At 39.6% G+C, this 21,986-nt stretch overlaps 1 protein-coding gene across 1 annotated transcript in view; it reads left to right on the forward strand.

The window, feature by feature from the left end:
- The first annotated feature begins 500 nt into the window (after positions 1-500).
- AASS (aminoadipate-semialdehyde synthase) overlaps positions 501-21,986 on the forward strand; it is a 62,437-nt gene continuing 40,951 nt past the window's right edge. The window contains exons 1-9 of the mRNA XM_077773254.1: positions 501-547; positions 8,651-8,878; positions 12,662-12,838; positions 15,520-15,604; positions 18,818-18,885; positions 18,993-19,139; positions 20,056-20,134; positions 20,262-20,389; positions 21,782-21,930. Coding sequence (XP_077629380.1) covers positions 8,666-8,878; positions 12,662-12,838; positions 15,520-15,604; positions 18,818-18,885; positions 18,993-19,139; positions 20,056-20,134; positions 20,262-20,389; positions 21,782-21,930 — 1,046 coding nt within the window. The 5' untranslated portion in view covers positions 501-547; positions 8,651-8,665. The remainder of the gene's footprint in view (positions 548-8,650; positions 8,879-12,661; positions 12,839-15,519; positions 15,605-18,817; positions 18,886-18,992; positions 19,140-20,055; positions 20,135-20,261; positions 20,390-21,781; positions 21,931-21,986) is intronic.

A 21,986-nucleotide genomic window follows, 5' to 3' on the forward strand; every position in this document is an offset into this window, starting at 1 on the left:
CTCTTCAACTGTTCTAAGAACTGTCATCTGGCTTCATAGGCTTGTTATGAAGCTGCAAAAATGCTTTGAGAAGTGTATATCGCTAAACAAACGTAATACACGTGAGCTTGCAACTTTTTTCCAGCAGGTACACACTTCTGTTTAGTGTATCTTGCCCGGACTGTTTTCGTCCTTCAGTGTCTCCGCCTGTCCTTTGCTACGGCCAGTGACAAAGTCCTGGGAGGACGTGATGCCCCCAGCTAAGGACGCGCGCAGGTCAGAGATCTAGAAGGCAGACGGATTTTCGGGGAGGAGCAGGGGCAGGGCATGACCTAGCACCTGGCAGCGCCGCCGATTGGCGGAGCAGAAGGTTGTTCCCTCAGGGCGGCCGCTGATTGGCTGCGGGAGGAAGAGGCGTGACGTCCTCAGAAGTTGAGCAAACACCTCCTCCTCCCGGCTCCCATCCCAATTTCTGCTGGGAGTTCGGAGCCCGCCCAGTCCGGACCTAGGAGCTCGGAGCTCGGAGCTCGGGGGCGGCGGCACCGGTCGGCACACCAGAGACCACAAGGTGAGGAGGGCCGCCCGGAAGGAGCTGAGCCGACGGGCGGTGGGCTCAGCCAGCGAGATGCGCTTGGAGGTCGCCGGCGAGGCTCCGACTGTCCCCCGAGAGGGGCGGGCCAGCTCTGCCTCCCCCTCCCGGCGCCACGGGCGACCTGGCGACTCGGCGGAACTCGGCCGTTGCCCGGACAGGCGAGGGAGAGGGTGGCGAGCCTTTGGGCCTCCCTTCCGAGCGTTTCCCTTGGAGCGAGGGAGGCCTGTGAGCGTCGTTCTGGAATTTCTGAATAGGGAAAGGGTGGCAATTAATTTCTTTCTTTCTTTCTTTCTTTCTTTCTTTCTTTCTTTCTTTCTTTCTTTCTTTCTTTCTCTCTCTTTTTCTTCTTTCTTTTTTCTTTCTTCTTTCTCCTTCCTTCCTTCCTTCCTTCCTTCCTCTTTCCTTCTTTCTTTCTCTTTCTTTCTTTCTTTCTTTCTTTCTTTCTTTCTTTCGGGGGAAAAGGGGCGGTTGCTGGAGGATAAAGGATAGGTGTTGAAGCTGTAGAACGAACACCCACTTAATTCTCAGACTCTCCGCTGATTTACCAGGTTGACTGGGTGCAGGGTGTGGTTGATGGAGATTGTGGGGGGCAATCCTCGCCCTTACCCACAGCTTTCTTTGTGCGCCTTTGCCGGTTGACCTTTCCAGCTCTCACCTGCTTAGCCAAACTCGGATCATGAACTTCTCACCCTGACCATCTTGGGCTGCCCATTCTCTTTGATATAGGGCTCCTCCCCCTAGTCCCCCCAGTAAACTGCCGCCCCCAGTTTACTCACTCATGGACCTAGAAAGTTAACCTGCCGAGACACCTTGGGGCTCTGAGGCCAGGGCGAGCACTTATGTGAGGAAGGGGCTCAAGCAGACGACCATTTGTTACCTCGTCTGCTTGATTGAGTTGGGCTAAATGCCCTGACAACTTCCAGAAGAGATGTGCTTTTCAGACACGGATTTTAGGGGAGTGAGGTGAAGTGTGGGAGAGGAAGGAAAGGAGAGAGCGAATGTTCAGTAACCTGCACAAAGGTGCACATTTTTTTATATTGTGGGCCATCAGTTATCAGAATGTGGGTAAGATTTAGCTGTGATTACGCCCATGTAGCTACTCATGGGACCGCAGTATTGACCCAGGAACTAGCGATCACATACTTCATAGCAAAAAAAAAAAGGTCACCAATAGCACTTTGCATGGATGCCTGTATGTCTCTCTGTGCATATTTTGTCACTTGCTTTACCCTCTCCCTTTTTCTCCATAACAATTAGTGAATCTAGGGGTACATGACCTTCTGACAGTGTACACTTGTGACCATTCTGTGAAGTGAATTAGGAGGACAAAGATTCAGACCAACTTTCCCTAATGACGTTCCCACTCTCCAGACAATCGTATTTGTTGTCTCTCTGGCTTGTTACTGGTGACAGCGTCATCAGAACTTTGATTTATTTGCAATGGAATCACCCCTTCCACCCCCAACTAAGACTTTATTTAAGCCTGAACAGATGTTGGCTCATGATTTTGGAAGTGATCTTTGGTATGTGTGCAGTGCCCATTTAACAAAAGTTTTCATTTTTCCAAACATTATCTTATTAATTATCTCATAGAAACAATATTGCAAACAGTGGCAAATTTCCTTGGTGAGATCACAAGAAAATTCTATGGAATTCCTGGAATCACAGGAATGGTATATTTCTCATGGGAAATAACAACATTATTACCCTTTCCATTTAATCTAAGATGCCGTCGATTGTAGAATGCATTCCTCTTTCAGGGATGCTGAAATGTGAAAAAATGTGTCACAAATTTAATGAAATACAGTATTAAAATAGTTATTTATCTTGAACACCCATGCCTGAAGGGTGAGAGAGGGCTTACAGGGCTCCAGTTTGTTTTCCTGGAAAAATGTAAAGAAGGGAGGGGGGATCAATGTGGAGTCCTCCTTTAGTAAAAGGCGAAAGATTTATACGATCTGAAGAGAAACCAGAGTATGTGGAGTCCTCCTGAAGGCTTTATTACATACACAATGTGACGAAGATGAAGGAAAGGTAGCGTTTTCTGTGAGTGGTGCGGTTGTGCTCACCTTTGAGCAGGAAGCAGACTTGGAACCTTTTTCTGTTCTTGACATTTATTGAGCGTTAACAGCATACAAGACAGTACTCAGTACTTACCCATATGAGCTCAGATAAACTTCACAATAGCCCTGAGAGGTAGCTATTAATATTAATGTGAATTCATTTTGCAGATGCGGTACCAATAGGTCAAGTTATGTACCAAGGTCACAGAGTAGGCATTTACACTTTAGTAAAGAGACAAAGGGATAAACATTTTGACTAAGAGTCCAATTTAAAATTAACTTTGCATTCCATCTCAGTGATACTAAATTTGTGGGCTAAAGATCAGAAGAGTCATGGGTCTTAGATCTTTAGATGACTTTGAGAAGCTGCTTCAAAACATGAATATTCTTAGACCAGAGGCCAGATTAATTAATATTAGACTCCCCAGGCCTCAGGTCTCCTGTTTTTTGTTTGTTTGTTAACAGTTTTATAAAAGGCTTCATGTGGAAGCATGAAAGAGTATACCTATGCAAGAGGAAGTGAAAGTATGAAGGATGGTGTTGGTGCATGCTCAAGCCCAGTTCCAGCAAGCCTTGCGGTTAGGAGGTATTTGGATTAGTTCTAGGCCATCACCAGGTGTTTATTAATTTGGAGCTCTTTTGGGCCTCTCCAGGATTATTATGGTCTGAATACCAAATATGCAGTGTGGGCCAAAACTCTTGGCCATGGAACTGTGGTTCTCTGCCCTTGTAGGGGGCTCTTCCTCAGATATAATCTTCTATGAATACATCTCACAAAATCTTCTTTGGTTCCTTCATGTGATTTAGGATGATGATCTACTCAGTGATCATGGTTTATTTCATAGTAACTGAAAGAAAATGGTGGGATATGTATGAAATGCCAGGGTTGCCCTGTCTATCATCTCTCTCTCTCTCTGTGTCTCTGTCTCTCTCTCTCTCCATCCATCCATCCTATCATCTAATGACCATTTTCCTTTTAACTTCTCTTGAAAAGGATAGAAAATACTAAGAGCATTTAGGCATGTCCTCTCTCTGCCCCATTCTTATGTGTATATTGCAAAGATGGATAATTTAGAAGTTAAAAGAAGTTCTTAAGTTGTCCCCCCATTGAAAGATGGAAAGAGAAGTAGGGTGGTATCACGGAGTATGTTCTATTGCTAAGTCCAGCCACTTAGTCTTCCTCCTTTTGCAGTACATGTGTTGTGTGTACATGTGTGTGTAATTCACTATAATGCTCCCATAACTTTTTAGTCATTTCAAATTCCTGATCGGTTCTAGCTAAGTCAATGTATATCTTAGTGCTGATCTTGCTTTATAAAAACATAGAGAAGAGTCTTTTAAATTTCATTTTGATGCTATTTGGAACATTGGTCTTTCATGTGTTGAAGGAAAGACTGTTTAGAAATTGCCAGGGGAAGGGTCTTATTTCCCTCCACCGACTATGTGACACTTCTCTTTCTACCCCTTATTCCTTTTCTCCTGTTCCTCCTCCTTTTTCTCTCTGACTCTTCTTTTGTTTTCTCCTTTCATTTTCTTGCTTTCCCACATTCTCCTTGCTCATGCTACAGGCTGTCATTAGCACCTGACACCATCAAATGAACTCACTAGAGCCAATAGATATGCCAGGGGTCTTCCTGCTTTGTTTCATTGAAAACATTGCCAGAAATATGTTTACTTCCTGGTATTCTTGGAAAAGCCTACAGGGAAATCCAAATTTGGAAAATTCAGGACAGGGAAATCCACAACAGCCCGCCCGGGCATTTCCATGAAAGACCAGACACTGCAGTGCCCTCCCTAAGAGCAATTAAGAAATACTCACTGACTCTGAAATGCTGAGAACAAANTGGGTGTTATATGGAAACCAACTTGACAATAATCTATCTAAAAAAAAAAAAAAGAAATCCTCACTGCTACAGATTTCTTGATGAGCTTTGGATGAAATGAATGGTGGGCCTGGAAAGATCCATGTTGAGACCCCATTTCAATGTTCAAGCACTTACTGACATAGTAATACCTGCCATAATTGAATCTTTTTTTTCTAAGCACCCAGAAATGTAGAATTTACCTTGGCAGTGACTCAGGAAGCTTTTCGGTGGCACATGGGAAAGGGTTGCACAGAAGCACCCCATCCTGGGGGAGAAAACTGATCATTTACTCCAGTAAAGTCGATGCCATATGGATCTAATTTATTTCTGAAACGAGCTGGCAGCAGTAGCATGCATCAGACCTACATGGTATGGATCTGCAGGCTTTGGCAAAGAGAAAATCCCGAGTATTAAATATTAACCCAGGAATCCTGCTTCTGCTTAAAAGCAACAGCTCTGGTCAGACTCCAGTTCAGTTTTTTCATCAGTAAAATGGAGATAATGACAGTTATCTACTCATTAAGATTTTGCAAGGAGGAAGTGGAATAACGTCAATAAAGTGCTCAGCCTAGTGCTTGGTACATAATGCTTAATCATTGGCAACTATTGTTGCATTTCTTTGAAAGCAAAGCTACAGGAATTATGAGTTGAGATTTCCCTACAAGAAGTGAAAGTGAAAGCAGCTTCCCAAATAAACTTCAGAGTGTTGCTCGCTGCTCCTTTCCTTTTCTAGTGTGTGAGTGTTTGGTCTCCTCCTACACCATACGCCCCACCCCAGACAAGGGAGGTGGGGAGGAAGAGGTGTGACAGTCACTGAGTGAGGGGAGGGTGTGATTGTAAATCAAGTTTGGGATGAGGAGAGAGACCTACTTATCTGAATGTGTTCCCTCATATTGGCTCCAAGAATTGCTACTAAGAATAGTGGATGCAGGGTCATTTGGTCACCTACAGAGTGTGAAATAGAGCCCCTGCTCGGAAGATGGGACCATTTCTGGGCTCATCTGTGTGTTCAACAAACCTCACTTGTCTTTGGAATTGGTTTTATTTAAGAACATAGAGATTTCAGTTCTATGGGATGTTGCAGTTTCCCCTTTGGTTTGGGGGAGAAGTGCTGTGGACTCGAGCTTGGGTTTGGGCCTAATGTAATCTCTTTTAAAAACAAAACTGAATAAGCCAAAAATTATCTAGGGTATGTGGCGGTCTTGCCCATCAGTATTTTGGCCCAAGTAGAAGTTAGCCTGAGCTCTAGCATCAGCGAGTTCGCTTGCTGTGTGCATCAGTTTTCTTCCTGTCCCTCTTCTTTCTTTCTTTTTCTCTTTTTCTTTCTTTCTTTCTTTCTTTCTTTCTTTCTTTCTTTCTTTCTTTCTTTCTTTCTTTCTTTCTTTCCTTTCTTTCTTATGATACATACAGTCATTTTATTTATTTATTTATTTATTTAAAATAGTTTATTGTCAAGTTGGTTTCCATATAACACCCAGTGCTCATCCCCACTTCTTTCTAAAGCTTCTCAGCTGACCTCCTTGCTGTTTGCTTTGTTCTTTTAGTCTGTTGCATTGTGAGTTGACCTATAATTTTTCTCTCTCAAGTAGCAGGTCGTTGCCCCCAGGAAATGCACTTGTATGCGCCAGTATTTAAACAAAAGGTCCTGTATGTAAAGTGAGTCTCGTTTAGAGACTGTAGTCTGATGTAACAAATGCGTTCCTTAAGAATTTTGATCTCTGTTAGCAGTGATTGGTGGGAAGTTTCTAGAAGGTGTGACATCATTTAGTCCCCATATTTTCATGCCATCCTTAAACATAAAAAACATTGAAATGATCCAGCAAGTTGTCATCTGACATGACATTTGACTGCCAAGTATGGGTAACCATTTGAAGAGGAACAGAGCAGTGTTTGATATTTAAGCTTTTATATAAAACGTACTCTCTGTTGACACATAGTAAGCCTCTTGTAAACATGTCTTGATTGAATAAATGAGTGCAATTATGCAATCTGGAAAAGCGGTTAGAAAATGAGTTGAGATAGGTCTGGGTTTAATATAGAAGCAGAAGGAAGTGGTACGGAGAGGAAGCCCTGAACAGGAAACAGTATGTTTATAGTAACAGAAGGGTCAGGGGGGGTTAAGTCTGTGAAACTTCTAACAGCTATGGTTGAAGAAACATGTCAGTTTTGTTTTCTTAAATTTCCAATCTGCCAGGACCAATACTTTAATAAAATTCAATAACAGTGAATCACTGCAAAAATGATCATGTGACATAAAGATTTACAAGTGCCTACTTTCATTTTCTGTGCATAGCTCATACAGGACCTGTGAAAAAACAGTTCACTGACCTACAACAGGCTCCAAACACACTTTGAGTAGCACTAGTGTAGGGAATGGTCAGAGATAGAACTCAGAAGAGGTTGGAGCTGGATTGTCAAGAATCTTGCACATGATTATAGGATTCCAACCTTTAAGCCATCAAAAGTGACACAAATTATCTTCCTTGCATTGTAGGTAGCATGCTTAAAACTTTTGTGCTGAATGTATGGCTGATGAAACATACACAGTAAGATCTTGGATTGCAAGTAGCGTGTTCTGCATGTGTTCAACAAGACGAGCAAACGTTCCTAACACATTTTGACTTGATAAACGAGCCATGTCTTGCAATAATGTAGTATGTGATGCTGAATGTCACATGATCACAACTAAGCCAATGGATCCTCTCTCTCTCTTTCTTTCTTTCTTTCTCTTTCTTTCTTTCTTTCTTTCTTTCTTTCTTTCTTTCTTTCTTTCTTTCTTTCTTTCTTTCTTTCTCGCTCTCGCTCTCGCTCTCTCGCTCGCTGAGGGGTGATTGTCTCCCATGCTCAGATGCTTGGTCTCAGGCCACGGTGTTTGGTAGAAATCAGTGGTTTTTCAGAATGTTTAAAGGTGCCCACACCAGGCACTAGTATATTTTTTGTCACTTCAAAGCACCTGTGGACAGCCCTTTGCTTTTCCATACAAGAGTAAGTTTAGAAATGCTTTGCTCTATTCTAGGTCAGGCTGCCTGCAGACAGAGACCCTTTCCTCTGCTACCTTATTGCCAGTGACATTAAATACAGTATATGGCAAGAGTTTATTAACACTGTACTATAGTCAAAATCCGTGTGAGCATATCCAATGGCCCCCCATGCAGAAAAAGGTTGAAAAGAAAGGCAGTAAGAAGATGATTACAGTGGAAGTCAGGAAGGAAATCACTGAGAAGCGAGAACGAGGTATGCGAGTGGCTGAAGTTGCAAGATTATATAAGAAGTCTACATCTGCATCTCGTCTGCAGAGGAGTTAGAAAAAAAGGCAGAGGAATCCCTCACTCCAAAGGAGATTAGGGAGATGTGTCGAATGTGGGAAACAGTGCAAACTTTGTAGAAAAGCACCACCCCCATAAGGCGGTAGCAGTGCCAGCGATAAACCTGTTTTAACAAAGCAATGTCCCATTTCCACCAAATCCTCAAAAGGAGGCAGGACCAAGTGTCATTGGAGAGGCTCCTTGTTAAATTTGCATGAAAAGGAAAAGATTCCATTGAGCCAAAAGATAGCAGTGATTCTCTAAGTGATAGTGAAAGTCGTCCTACACAGTAACCCTCCTCTCTCCTTTCCCTCACATCAGCCACGAAGGTTTTTGAAGGTAAGTGCAGGTTAATTTGTTTATTTTTCTTTATATTTTGTACTTTCCTTATTATTTTGTATCACATTACAGTATTGTAATCATTTTGTATGAGTGTTTTTTGAGTTGGGGAACGAATCATCTGAGCTTCCATTATTTTTTATGGGGAAATTTGCTTTGATATTCAAATGTTTTGGATTTCAAGCATGTTTCTGAAATGAATTCTGCTCACCAACCATGGTTTTACTGTATATAAAAAACTGCTTCAGTTTAGCAGATACTGGTTAATGTCCTATAATTTGCTCAGTACTTTTTTATTTTGGAAATAAAGAAACTCACTTGTGGAGATTCAGGTTGGTTGGGTAAAGGAGCGCTTTTTATCACCTAGGGTTTCCCTCCCCTTTTCTCTATCTTGCATCTGTTACATCTGAGGTGGTTGGATTTTCCAGCAGGTTCCTCAGGAGACCAGAACTGATCTGTGAGCCCTTCTGCTGTTTGTTGTCCTGTTGTCTTATGATGTCTTTACAGTCACCAGGTTTCAAGATGCTACGAGTACAAAGGACCAAACTGCTGGGCAGGCTGGGACTCAGCTGGTCCCAAGGGCTGCACCACAAAGCCGTGATGGCCGTGAGGCGGGAGGACGTGAATGCCTGGGAGCGGAGGGCACCTCTGGCCCCCCGGCACATCAAAGGGATCACCAACCTGGGCTACAAAGTCTTAATACAGCCTTCCAACCGGCGGGCCATTCATGACAAGGTAAACATTTCTAATTTTTTAAGTATGTGAGGATAAAATGACCCTGTATACGACAATGAAGGAGCATCGGGGTAAAAATAACATATGTTTGTTACTGTCACGTAAGTGCCACATGACAGTATTCCTTTCCTTTGATTATAATGAGATTCTAGTTAGGGTTTTTACTTGAGTCCAGTGTTTAGGCAGTAAGTGTTATTTTCACCCCATTCCATGCTTTCTCCAGCTGAGGGGTGGGGGGATTGCCTTTAGCAGGAGGTGGTGACCTACAGCCATCATCTCCAGGTGTGATCCTGGTTCTGGGGCTGGGGAGACAAAGGCCAGTAAAAAACTACTGCATTTCCTAGGAATAAATCACTTTCCTACATAATCATCAGACCTAAGAAATTAATAATCCCGTAATATCATTTCACATAGCCCATCTCAAATTCTCCATTGTCTCAAAGGTGATTTTTAAAATTTTAATTGAGGCTTAATTAAGGTTCGTTGCATTCATTGTTATGTCTGTTTAGTTCTTTTAGTCTAGAACAGCCTATCCTTTTGATTTGTCACATGCACTCTTTTTGTAGAGTCCAGGCTAGTTGACTTGTAGAATAATCTGCTTCTGGGTGTAATTAGTCTGGTTTTTGTCCTGGTGATTAGATTGAGGGTTAAACACTTTTGCTATGAATATTATATAAGTGGTCTATGTTCTTCCTATTGTATCACACCAGAGACACAAAATATCAGGTTGTCCCAAGGTTAGAAATCGGTGGTCACTTGGCTGAGGTGGTTCTCACCGATCTCTCCATTGGATAAGTACCTTTTTCCCTTTGTAATTACTGAGTCATCTGTGGGATGAGATTTTGGGACCTGTGAATCTCTTGTTTGTGTCTCAACCATCTTTTGCCAAGATGTTAGCATCCATTGATAATCTTTGCCTGAATCATTTTTTTCCCATGGAAGCTTGCATAATGATGATTTTCTAATTTCATCACTCTTCTAAGTTTATTTGCTGATATTCTTCTGCAGAAAAGAGATTTCCTTTAGTTTCTCTTTTCTCATTTGCTCTTTCGAGTATCATTATAGATGCATGAGCCTTTTCCATTTATGATAATCTATTAACCATTTTTTAAAATGTCCTAATTATCCCACATTTGAGATAGAGGGTCTCTTTAAGGGTGGTCCTATGTCCTTTGGACATGAACTCATTTATTTTTGAGCTTTCTTGTTTCCTGCAACAACAAATGGTCTTAGCCTCACCTTGCGCCTTTTTTTTTGGCCCCACACCTGGGATTAGCCATTTCATCAGGGAACTCTGATTTCTTTTAGTATATAGAAACCAAGATCTGATATCTGGCTTAGGTGTGCTTATTTTTACTAGGATATTGTCGCTCTTAGCCCTGTTAGTGGACAAACCTAAGAAATACACAGATTACACACACACACACACACACACACACACACACCCATATATATACATATACATATAATACACACATGCGTATAATATACGTGTACATATATTATTTAATCATGAGTTAATACTGATATTTCCAATTAAAACTTTAACATTGCAGGTTTTTCTTACCTTTAAAATTTTATATTTGTATCTATTTTCTCCAGCAATGAAAATTTTAATTCTTTATAACATTAATTCATACTTTTTATTTTATCCTATATTACACACAATAGTTTTGGAATTGCAATACTAATATACTACTAACAGTAAACGTATTAATACTAAGAGAATAGATCTTAAAAGTTCTCATCAGAAGAAAAAAATTTTTGTAACTATGCATAATGATGGATGTTAACTAGACTTATTATGGTGATCAACTTACAATGCATACACATATTGATTATTATGTTGTACTCCTGAAACTAATATAATGTATGTCAATTATACCTCAATACAAAAATAAACCTATTAAATGGAGTTTAATATTTTTTGAGTTAAAAATTATTTCTTTGATTTTTGGATACATCTCACAACAAATATTCAGAGTGCCGTATTCAAGTTATTTGAATTATTCAATGTATAGTGACGCTGTCAATGTTATATAGAGTTGGATTTATTTATGTTTTTTCTATACATTTTAGTGGTTGCTTTCATATCCCTTTTGATTGAATTATATTTTTAAAATAAGTGAAACATTTACAAGTTTCAAAGTTTAAAACTATGTAAAATGATGTGCTGCAGAGAAGCCTTCCTCTTATCTTAATTCCTTACATGCTCTTCCCACCCACTCCATAGGTTACTGTTGTCATTAGTTTCTGATCTATTATTCCTATGTTTCTGTTTGCAACAATGTGCATGTGTTTGTGTGTTTGTGTATGTGTGTGTGTGTGTATTCATATTTTCCCCTCCAGTTTATATAGAAGATCGTATACTACACTACACATATGCTATTGCACCTGATTTGTTTAGTCAGCAACGTACCCTGGCACTCACTTCATGTCTGTTCATAGAGATCTGCTTCATTCCATTTAATGGCTGTGTTGTAATTATTCGGTTGTAACTACTCCATGATTTATTGTGATTTATTTAAGCAGTCTACTATACATGGCCAAATAGATTATTTTCAAAGAAACGAAGTATGAATTATATGTTCATCCTTGTAGTGTCTTTCTTATGCATCTATTGCTTCCTTTGAAGTAGATTCTTAACTAGATTCATCTTCCTTTTATTCAACTGCCACTTTTGATGCTCTTTTAATTCTGCCTGGATCATGCTACCCCATTTGTTTAGAAATCTGAAATGCCTGTCTATTGCTTCCATGTACTAGCTATTCAACCTAAGCTGAATATATACTTCTTCAATACCTCTTACTGACACTACCACCTTGCATTTCCCACCTCCATCTCTCCAAGTTTTACCTTGCCTTTAAGATCACTTAAAAGTTTCATATTTCCTTGATAATCTCACCCAGGAATTGTCTCAATATTCATTAAACTACTGTATCACTTAGATTCTGCCGTGCTTAATTCTTTTGAATTTGGTCTCATTTACTGTGCTCCTGACTTCTTTTTGCTGTATTTTGTTAGTTCCTTTATAGGATAGATGTTGTCTGCCTTTTTTTGTGTCTTATCATCTCATCTCTAGCACATTCCACTGGACAGAGTAGGGCAGTTATAAATACTAATTGAATGAAAAAGAAAGAAAGAACGTAAGGTAAACATTGCAGATATATGTTTTCTTTTAAAAATGCCTGAGGAAGGGGCGCCTGGGTGGCTCAACTGGTTAAATGTCCAACTCTTCATTTTGGCTTAGGTCATGATCTCACAGTCATGGCATCCACACCCAGTGTGGAGCCTGCTTAAGATTCTCTGTCTCTCCCTCTGTCCCCCCAACACTGCTCACACTGTCTCTCAAAGAAAGAAAGAAAGAAAGAAAGAGAGAAAGAAAGAAAGAAAGAAAGAAAGAAAGAAAGAAAGAAAGAAAACCTGAGTAATAAATCACTATTTTGCATTGGTTGTTTCAGTGCATTGTTGATACAAATTATACATCTCACAAGTACTTTTAAATCATGTGCACTAGTGGTTATGATTAAACTATTAACTGCTCTTAAATAAGAGTAGGTGGTAAATTTTCTAATTTTTTTTTGCTACAAAAGTCAAACATGTTAAATTGATCTGTAGCCAGAAAGTAAAAATATCAGAAACAGTTTTTCTGTTATTTGTTCTAATCCATACAGAATCTATGCCTTCAAAAGATTGTGCCTTTAATTGCTACACTTATTTATTAAAGAAAACATGAATACAAAAAATCAGGGACATAACTTTTAACCAAAACTGCATTTTCAGGAATATGTTAAAGCTGGTGGCGTTCTTCAGGAGGATATTTCTGAAGCTTGTCTCATCTTGGGAGTTAAAAGACCCCCGGAGGAAAAATTAATGTCTAGGAAGACTTATGCATTCTTCTCCCACACAATAAAGGCTCAGGAGGCCAATATGGGCTTGTTGGATGAGATTCTAAGAAAGGTAATTAGTGACCAGTAATCATAAATGTTGACATAGAAACAATATTTCTTTTTACTTTTAACTGTCAAGTGACGTTTTAGTTTTCTTTTGGCATCTAGGAAACACATCACGTTATTCACTTCTGGAGGGAAAGGTGGTCTGTGAGCCAGTAATTCTGGCTTGAATGGTTCTGCTGCTTTTAGGGATCCTCTGCGGTGCAAGTTTGGAGATTGTAGTAAGAGAAACCAAACAAATTTCATTCTTTTTGTATTCTCAAATGGAAAGAATGATAGGAGTCTTCCCCCAAAATGATTAGCAATCTATAAGAATTGGTCAGTTGTAGAATTTTGTTGCTGAAAAGAGCCCCAGGGATCATATAATCCACCCCCCTCAGTTTTCATTTGGAGCCCAGAGAGGCAAAGTGACTCAACTCAGGTTGCACAGCTCTGTAGTGCCAGACTTGGACTGGGGATTATTTTTACGTTTGTTAACATTCAGAAAGGAAAAAATATTTTTTTGAGAAACAAATACTATGGAAAAACTATCAACTGTTTAAAACACAAAGTAGTCCTTCAACAAATATTTGCTTGGTGTCTGTAATGTGTCTGACACCGCTCAGTGCAGTGGCAATAAAGTAATTGTCTTCATGGAGCTTACGTTCTAGTGGGAGGAAACAGATGATAAATATATAAGTAAGACATCTCATCTATCACTAGGAGACATGTGCGATAGAGATAAATATGATACAGAAGGAGAAAAGGGGTGTTGGGCACCACGGGTGGTGACAGTAGTTTAAATAGGATGATCAGGGAACACCTTGGTATTGAGCAAAAATTGGAAGGAGGTGAAGGATCAAGTCATATCCATTGGAGAAGAGTCTTCCAAACAGAAAACAGAGTAGTGCAAAGTCCTGAAGGTCTGGCTGAGTGGGGGTTAGAGTAAATCATGTCCTAAAGTCCTTATTCAGCCTGTGGTGTTGATAATATTGGAGGTGGGAGGAGAAAATTGATAAGATTGTTAGTCTAGACTAGTATGGATGCCAGGTTACAAATGACAGTGGCTCATGTGAGGGTGGTGGCAATGAGGTGGTGATACACAGACCAAGATTTGGTTTATTTTTGAGATCCTGCAGGGGTTACTGATGAAATGATTGTTGAATATGAGAAAAAACAGAATCAGAGAGGAGTCCAAGGTTTTAGCCTGAGAATTTGAAGGAATTGCCGCCGACCGAGATGATGCTAGTACTAGAGGCAGCAGGCTTCGGTGGGAGGATCAGGAATCGACTTTAGGGCCTGTTGAGTTCAGTTCGTCCATTAGACATTTAAGGAGGTTTTGGATTTTAGACATGAGATTTTAAGAAGATACTGAGTCGGCTGTTGATACAAGTTTATAGCCCAGGAGGGCGGCTTCTCCTGACACATGCATTTTGTTATCAGAGACTTGATGGCATCTAAGACCATGAGACTGGATGAAGGTAGGTAGTGAGTGTGGATAGAGAAGGCCAAGGTCCCAGTCCTGGGGTAAGGGTGTTAGAGCATTAGCAACTAGACTAGAACCTGAGAACAGGCAGAGGACAGGAGACTTCACAAACATAAAAGCAACGGAGGACCTGTGTTTTGTTAAGGCCGATAGCACACTCAAATATGCTAGACCTGGGCTAGTTAGTTTCCAGTGGTTCTGAAGAACAAATTCAAAAAGTAATTAATGGAAATAATATTATAAGAGGAAAGTTTCACGTAAGTAGATAAACTTAAAAAGTACTTTAGAAACATTTTGTTGCTATGTGAACTTTTGTCAAGCAGAATGGGCATGGCCACTTTGGGGCAGCATTTTGTAACCTATTACTTGGAGATGGATGAATAGTAAATATTCTGGAATTCAGGCACATGGTAAAAATCATATGATATTTAAGGAAATATAATGACTGTTTAAAACATCCTATAATTACAGTGTGTTATAGTGAATTCTATTAATTCATGCATTTAAGCATGAATTAACAGGGCATTCCTGAAAGGGAAGATTCCCAAAGATAGAGGAAGAATGCAGTTTTAGCAAAGCTGAGAAAGTGAAAAGCAGGCAGCATGTACTCCTACTTTGTAAATGAAGCTTATTTGTAAAAGGATGGAGAGAGAAAAGAGAGAAGGAAGAAGGAAGGAAGGTAGAGAGAGAAAGAATGAGAAAGATTTCTGTGTATGGACTTGAGAGGGAGTTGTGTTATTTTTAAGCTGGGAAGGGGCAGCGTACAAAGGGGTGATGCGGGAAAGAGAAAGTTCAAGAGTGGTGTGAGAGGACGTGGGGAAAAGCTGGGATCCAGCTCATGGAGATTCGCGGAAGGAGGGACTTCTTTTCTTTGAGACTAGAAGAAAGGATGTGGGGGGAGTGGGCCTATAGAAACATTTGTAGATGGTGCTGGCCTAAAAGTTAGAGGAATTAATGCCTTTCTTATTTCATTAACTACCATCAAGGAGCATTTGGCACCCTGCTAGGACCATTCTTTAATATCAAATCATAAACCTATTATTGGTTTGTGACCCAGCATTTTCTAAATATTTCATGGTGCAACTAATGGTAACTTATAAAGTCAAGTCAAGATATATTTTATAAGAGGAAGAAATGTGAAAATTTACTTGCTTATACATGTGCTTTACTCATTGATATTAAACTTGATGGGTCTGAGGGAAAATCTTTTATTCTTTCTTCAGGAAATCCGACTTATTGATTATGAGAAAATGGTGGATCATAGAGGAATACGGGTAGTGGCATTTGGGCAGTGGGCAGGTGTAGCAGGTAGGTATGCCAGGGATTTTCCAACACCCACTTTCTGAATTTGCCTGGGGAGTAACTGTGTGTTTTCTTTTTTCCTGTGGCAAGGGCATGGAAGTGTTCATTTCTACTAATAAAAATAAACATGGGTGAGGGCGCCTGGGTGGCTTAGTCAGTTAAGCATCCGACTTTCGCTTAGGTCATGATCTCGTGGTTCGTGGGTTCAAGCCCCACGTTGGGCTCTGTGCTGACTGCCAGCTCGGAGCCTGGAGCCTGTTTCAGTCTGTGACTCCCTCTCTCTCTGACCCTTCCCTGCTCACGCTGTCTCTCTCTCTCTCTCTCTCTCCTAGAAATAAATAAAACATAAAAAAAATAAAATAAACATGGGTGTGTGACTAAGGGTGACGAATATTAGGGGAATGCGATAAGAAGGCAAATCATTAAATACCTTTATAACAAAAGTTAAAAAAGAAAGATCAGGGTAAAGGAGAACAACTATGAATAGGGTCTGACTTTTTAGGTACTTCTGTCTGGAAGACTAAGAGAGGTCAGTTTGGTGATGAGAAGTTGTGGAGAAGAAGAAAGGGAAAAGATACAAGGGTAGGAACCAGGAGAGGAACAGTTTAGAAAGTATAAGAGCTGGAGTTCGGGGGAAACTACACTTGATTTTTGTCCCATTAGTACTTTGAACCTTCTTTAGTTGAGAAAACATCACCTTATGTTATAACTCTGCATCAGATTAGACTAAATGAAGGTGTGTGATTGTTAAGACAAACAGAAAAGTTGTGGGGATATAGGACAGTAAGACACCATCAGCCACTCTGACCTAATTGACAGTTATTCAATACTCAACCCAGATGGCCCATATGCCGGGTCACAAAACAATTTTTAATAAATATCAAATGTTGGGGCGCCTGGGTGGCTCAGTTGGTTGGGCGTCTGACTTCAGCTCAGGTCATGATCTCATGGCTCATGGGTTCGAGCCCCACATTGGGCTCTGTGCTCACAGCTAGCTCGGAGCCTGGAACCTGCTTCAGATTCTGTATCTCCCTCTCTCTCTGACCCTCCGCTGCTCACGCTGTCTCTGTCTCTCAGAAATAAATAAAACGTTAAAATTTTTTTTAAATAAATAAATATAAAATGTTGAAGTCATAGAGTATGTGCTCTGACTGTAATAAAGTTGAGTTTGAAATAAAAATATTTAGAAAATTTCCAGATATTTGGCAGATAAAAATATATGCTTGAATAATTCATGAGTCAAGAAGCAATCACAGGAAAATTTAGAATGTACTTTGAATTGAATGAAAATTTAGAACAACATACCAAAATTTATGAGGTGCAGATGAAGTGGAGCTTAGAAGGAGACATTTTTATTAGGAAAGGAGAAAGTCCAAATTAGTGATCTAATGTCCATCTTACAAAGCAAGAAAATGAAGAAGTAATTAAACCCAAAGCAAATACAAGGAAAGGAATAATAAAAATAAGAGGGGAAGTCAGTGAAATCTAAAGCTAGTTAAACAAATCAATAAAATTGATAGACTTCCAGTTAGGCTGATTAAAAAAAAATAGAGAGAGAAGCCACAATTTACCAATATTAGGAATACAAGGGGGTCCATTACCATGTGTCCTACAGACATTAAAAGGGTAAGAAAATATTATGAATAGGCCACTAAACTTGACAATGTTGATCAAATAGACAAATCCCTGATGGACAAAAATTACCAACACCAACTCAAGAGGAAATAAAAAATCTGAATATCAATATACTAAAGAAATTCTAATCATAGGCATTTATCAAGAGAAATGAATTATTTTTTGTAAATACTTATTTCTAGTAGCTTCATTCATAGTAGCTTAGAAACAGTTCTAATGTCCATCAGCAGAGGAGTGGGTAAATAAATTGTGATATATCCATAAAATATAACACTCCTGCATCATTAAAAAGAAGTGAACTACTAATACACTCAATTATGTAGGAATCCCAAAACATTATGCTGAGTCAAAGCAGCCACACAAAAAGAGTATATACTTATCATTTTATTTATATGAAACTGCAGAAGTAACTACTCTCTGTAGAGAGAAATAAGGTCAGTAGTTTTCTGGGGCAAAGGATTGGGATGAATTGAGTGGGGTGATGGAAATATTTTATATCTCGATTATGTCAGTGATAATATGGGTGTATACATATGTTCACAGTTATCAAATGATACATTATAAATTGGTATGTTTTATTAAATATAAATTACTCTTTTAAAAGTTGACTTGAGAGAAAAGATCAAAGAACATTTGGAAGGGATGCAGAGAGGGAACCTTATGTTCCTAAAAAGAAGGGGAGAATGGATGATGAGGTCTTTGTTATGGGTATGGTGAGTTTTTGTTGTTTGAATCCAAATGGAAAAATCCATCAGGTAGTTGATTAATTCTTGAAATGAAATGTCTGTGTTAGAGATACAGACTTGGGGTCAGCAGCATACAGAGTACTTGAAATTTAGGACTGGATGAAATTAGCTAAGGAAAAATATGTAGAGATTGAAGAGAATAGGTCCCTGGACAGAATCCTGACACTGATTAAGGTATAAGGAAAGGGCAGGGAACACTAATTTAAAGGAAATGGGCATGGGAGGAGGCACCTACAGAAATGTGGGAGGAAAATTTCAAGTCAGAGATGCTGAGGGAAGAGAGGATTCCAATAGAGACGGATTCCATGTTGCCAAATATCTCTGACAAGCAAGTCAAGATGTGTCAGTTGTCCACTGAGTTTAGCTATTTAGGTCACTAAAAATGCTGACAACAGTCATAGGTAGGGTCAATGGTGACCTTGTTTTTGTTTGTTCATTAGTTTTGGTTCAAGAGGAATGTACGTATCTTTAAATGTTGGTAAGAGTGAATAGGGAGGGATAGTCAATGAAATAATAATTCAAGAGTGAATTCCTTAGAGAAGAAATGGGAAGAGATGGGATCTGGAGTAAAGGTGGAGATTAACGTTAGAGAAGAGGGACACTCTTTCCATTTTGGCACATTGAAAGTGGAAGGGATAGGTAGAGACACAGCGGAGATAGTACTTTTGATGGCCGCAAGTTGAGGGGATGGGTAAGGTGACCACCAGGGCCCCCTCTAAATCTGAGATCCTGTGGTCTGTGCTTCCTCAGAGCACCGAGCAGGTTGCAGGATGGTCAGAGAAAGCAGTTCTGACTCCTCCTGACTAATGGTTTTTCTCTTGGTCTGATTCTGCAATAGGGATGATCAACATTTTACATGGAATGGGGTTAAGGCTCCTTGCTCTGGGACATCACACACCTTTTATGGTGAGATGTGTGTTTTGTTTATTTTTTGAAAATACATATCGTACTTTAAGAACAGGAAAATATCTTAGGATGTAGACTAACCTGAATTCATGTGTGCTTGCTTTCAGCACATTGGCATGGCTCATAACTACAGGAACAGCAGTCAGGCTGTGCAAGCCGTTCGCGATGCCGGCTATGAAATATCTCTGGGTTTGATGCCAAAATCGATAGGGCCCTTGACATTTGTGTTCACAGGGACTGGTAATGTATCTAAGGTAACTTCTTAGATACTTCTAAGAATGTCTGCTTTCTGTAAAGCAGTCAAAATTCTAAAACTAACCCAAAGGATGTGAGCATTTTGTGGGCCCTGCTTTTGGATGAGTGGGCATTCTGTTTTTGGTACTTTTCTTACCTATGTGCTTTTCCCATAGTAAAGAGCAGTAATGGTCCAAACTTATTTCCTTTGCTTTTAGTTGACTCCAAGCTGTCAGAGGCTTTGAACACATTTTCTTTTTAAAGGGCTAAATTACTGTTAATGGTATAAAGGTCTGCTCTTAGGGAGATCTGTTTTACCTTCATCACTGGGTTGTCCAGAAGTTTGGAAGTGACCACAGGATGTAAACTTTTTAAAATGACTTGGAGTTTTGCCAGTAAGATTTTAGGAAGCCTAATTCAGGATTGGAATTAATACTTTCTTCCTTTTGGGGTGGTTTTGAGAAGACATTTGTGATCCCCCAGAGAAACTTGTAATTGTGAAAGAGATCTTTCAATGAAAATATTTTATAAACAGGACATTGCTATTTGTATTATACTGTGAGATAGGCACATAACTCTTTTTCCGTAGGAAATATAATTTCCTCACTTAAAATAATTCTGCAGCGGAGCAAACGTAAATAGAAATATTCTGTTGTGCTTTCATTTCTAAACACCCTTGTGTCTACTCTGAGTAGCTTAAATAAAAAACAAAGTAAAAGTAAAGCTCCTTCCAATTCATGCTGTTCACACTGGAATAAAAGCCAGTTTGTAGGCTGTGTGCAAGAAGCTTCCCTGTATTCTGAGTTGCAATCCTTGCTGTAGGGCAAGGCAAGTAGAGCTATATAATTATGGGAAACTAAATTGGAATCATTGCGCGAAGCCATGTTGGCTTTTTCTCTATTGATTTTTAGATTTGTACTCATGCATTATTTACAGGGAGCCCAAGAAATCTTCAATGAGTTACCCTGTGAATATGTGGAGCCACATGAATTAAAAGAAGTTTCCCAAAATGGAGGTAAGGGGGAGCATGATGACTGCATGTATCTTTTACTGTTTTTAACAGTTTCTGTGTTATAATATTTTATCACCATAAACCTTTATCATTTGTCACCTACTTTACTAATTTCTTTCTCTTCTGCAAGACCTGAGAAAAGTCTATGGGACGGTGTTAAGTCGCCATCATCATCTTGTCAGGAAAACAGATGGTGTGTACGATCCCGTAGAGTATGACAAATATCCTGAGCGCTACATAAGTCGTTTTAATACTGATGTGAGTATCACATTCAGCTTCTGAGTTAGTTGCACATAGTACACTATTATTAGGCTGTTTTCAAGGAGAGAAATTATGAATGTATATATTGTTTTTCAGTTCCCCATATTGACTTGTGAATCCTTTGCATTGGCCTTAAGAGTTGATGGCTTTCATTGATGTTGGGAGTGGCCTTTGCTTAGTGGTTTTGCTGGATATGTCCTTTGCTTTGCTGTCTCTGTTTCTACTTCAGGTCTGCATGTGCCCAATAACTCTAAACCATTTCTTGTGGGGTACTGTTTTCTGTATTAACTTGGACTCGTTAGTACTGTTGGCAAAGCACAATGTCTATGAGGTTTCATCTCAACCTAGATTTATCCTACCTCTGATCACAAATTGTACTCATAACCTCAGCCAGCCATCTTGCTTGAGGCACGGCACTGCTTACAGGGGACTAGAGTGAAATAGCTACATAAGCACAGACCCATCCTCACTGTTCAAGAAGTTACATACAGTTCAAAACAGGCCTCCTCGTCTAAGAATAACAATGTATTTGTGTGTTCTGTACTCATTAGTCATGGAAAGTTCTCCTCAAAATAAACCAACAAACCAAAAAAACAAAACAAACAAAACAAAAAGTGCATGCATTTATTTTGAAAAACAATGTTTTAAATAACTTTAAGTATGTTTGAATAAGAAGATTCTAGATTTTGGCATGAAATTTAGCTGTTCTAGCATGTCAAGCATGTTACAGAGAACTCTTACCTGTAGCTGGAGAATGCTTGTGAGGCTTGAGAAACAAAAATTATGAAACCAGTTTCAGACTGAAAAATTAAAAATTGAGTAAATTTACACCCCTCCTTTTTTCCCCAATCACAGAAGTGTTGGTGATTGGTTGCATCCTAAAACTTATAAGGACCTAGTTACCATATATGCATGTATGTAGCACATTTGTCCATGGAGCTTACAGATGTTATCCGATTTAATCTTTACAGCATTCCTTTGAGGAATGGGGTACGTATTATCCCCATCTGGCAGGTAAGGAAAATAGAACCCAGAGAAGTTGAGGTAGCATGATGTAGATTACATTCCTGGTGGTTGAGCTAGAAATAGAGTGCTAGGTCACTAGACTCTGTCCTTTCCTTTTTCTTGGCCATGCAGTTCATTAGAGAACAGAAATATTAATATATTTATGTTCATATACTTATGTATCATGGAATACTTCTACACTGAAATCTGGGTAGGTATTTATTGTCTTCACCTCACAAAACGAACAACGACCTGACAAATAACAGAGTCAATTAGAAGTAACATTAAATTATTTCTCATGAACTTTACTGATCGTTCTCTTTCAGCCTACTTTGTTGAGATTTCCTATTGCCTATCTTATGGAACTTGGCACTTGCTTTACAGATTGCGCCCTATACAACTTGTTTAATTAATGGAATCTACTGGGAACAAAACACCCCTCGATTACTAACTCGCCAAGATGTCCAGAGCCTCTTGGTTCCAGGCAAGTCCTCAGTTGCTGGTGTGGAAGGCTGCCCTGCATTATCACACAAGTAAGGACTTTTCTTTGGTAATGATGGCAGTTTTTAGCAGCAGGTCCCACTATTTA

This window comes from Crocuta crocuta, unplaced genomic scaffold (assembly GCF_008692635.1).
Source record: "Crocuta crocuta isolate KB4526 unplaced genomic scaffold, BGI_CrCroc_1.0 scaffold16, whole genome shotgun sequence".
In the NCBI taxonomy this organism is placed as follows: Eukaryota; Metazoa; Chordata; class Mammalia; order Carnivora; family Hyaenidae; genus Crocuta; species Crocuta crocuta.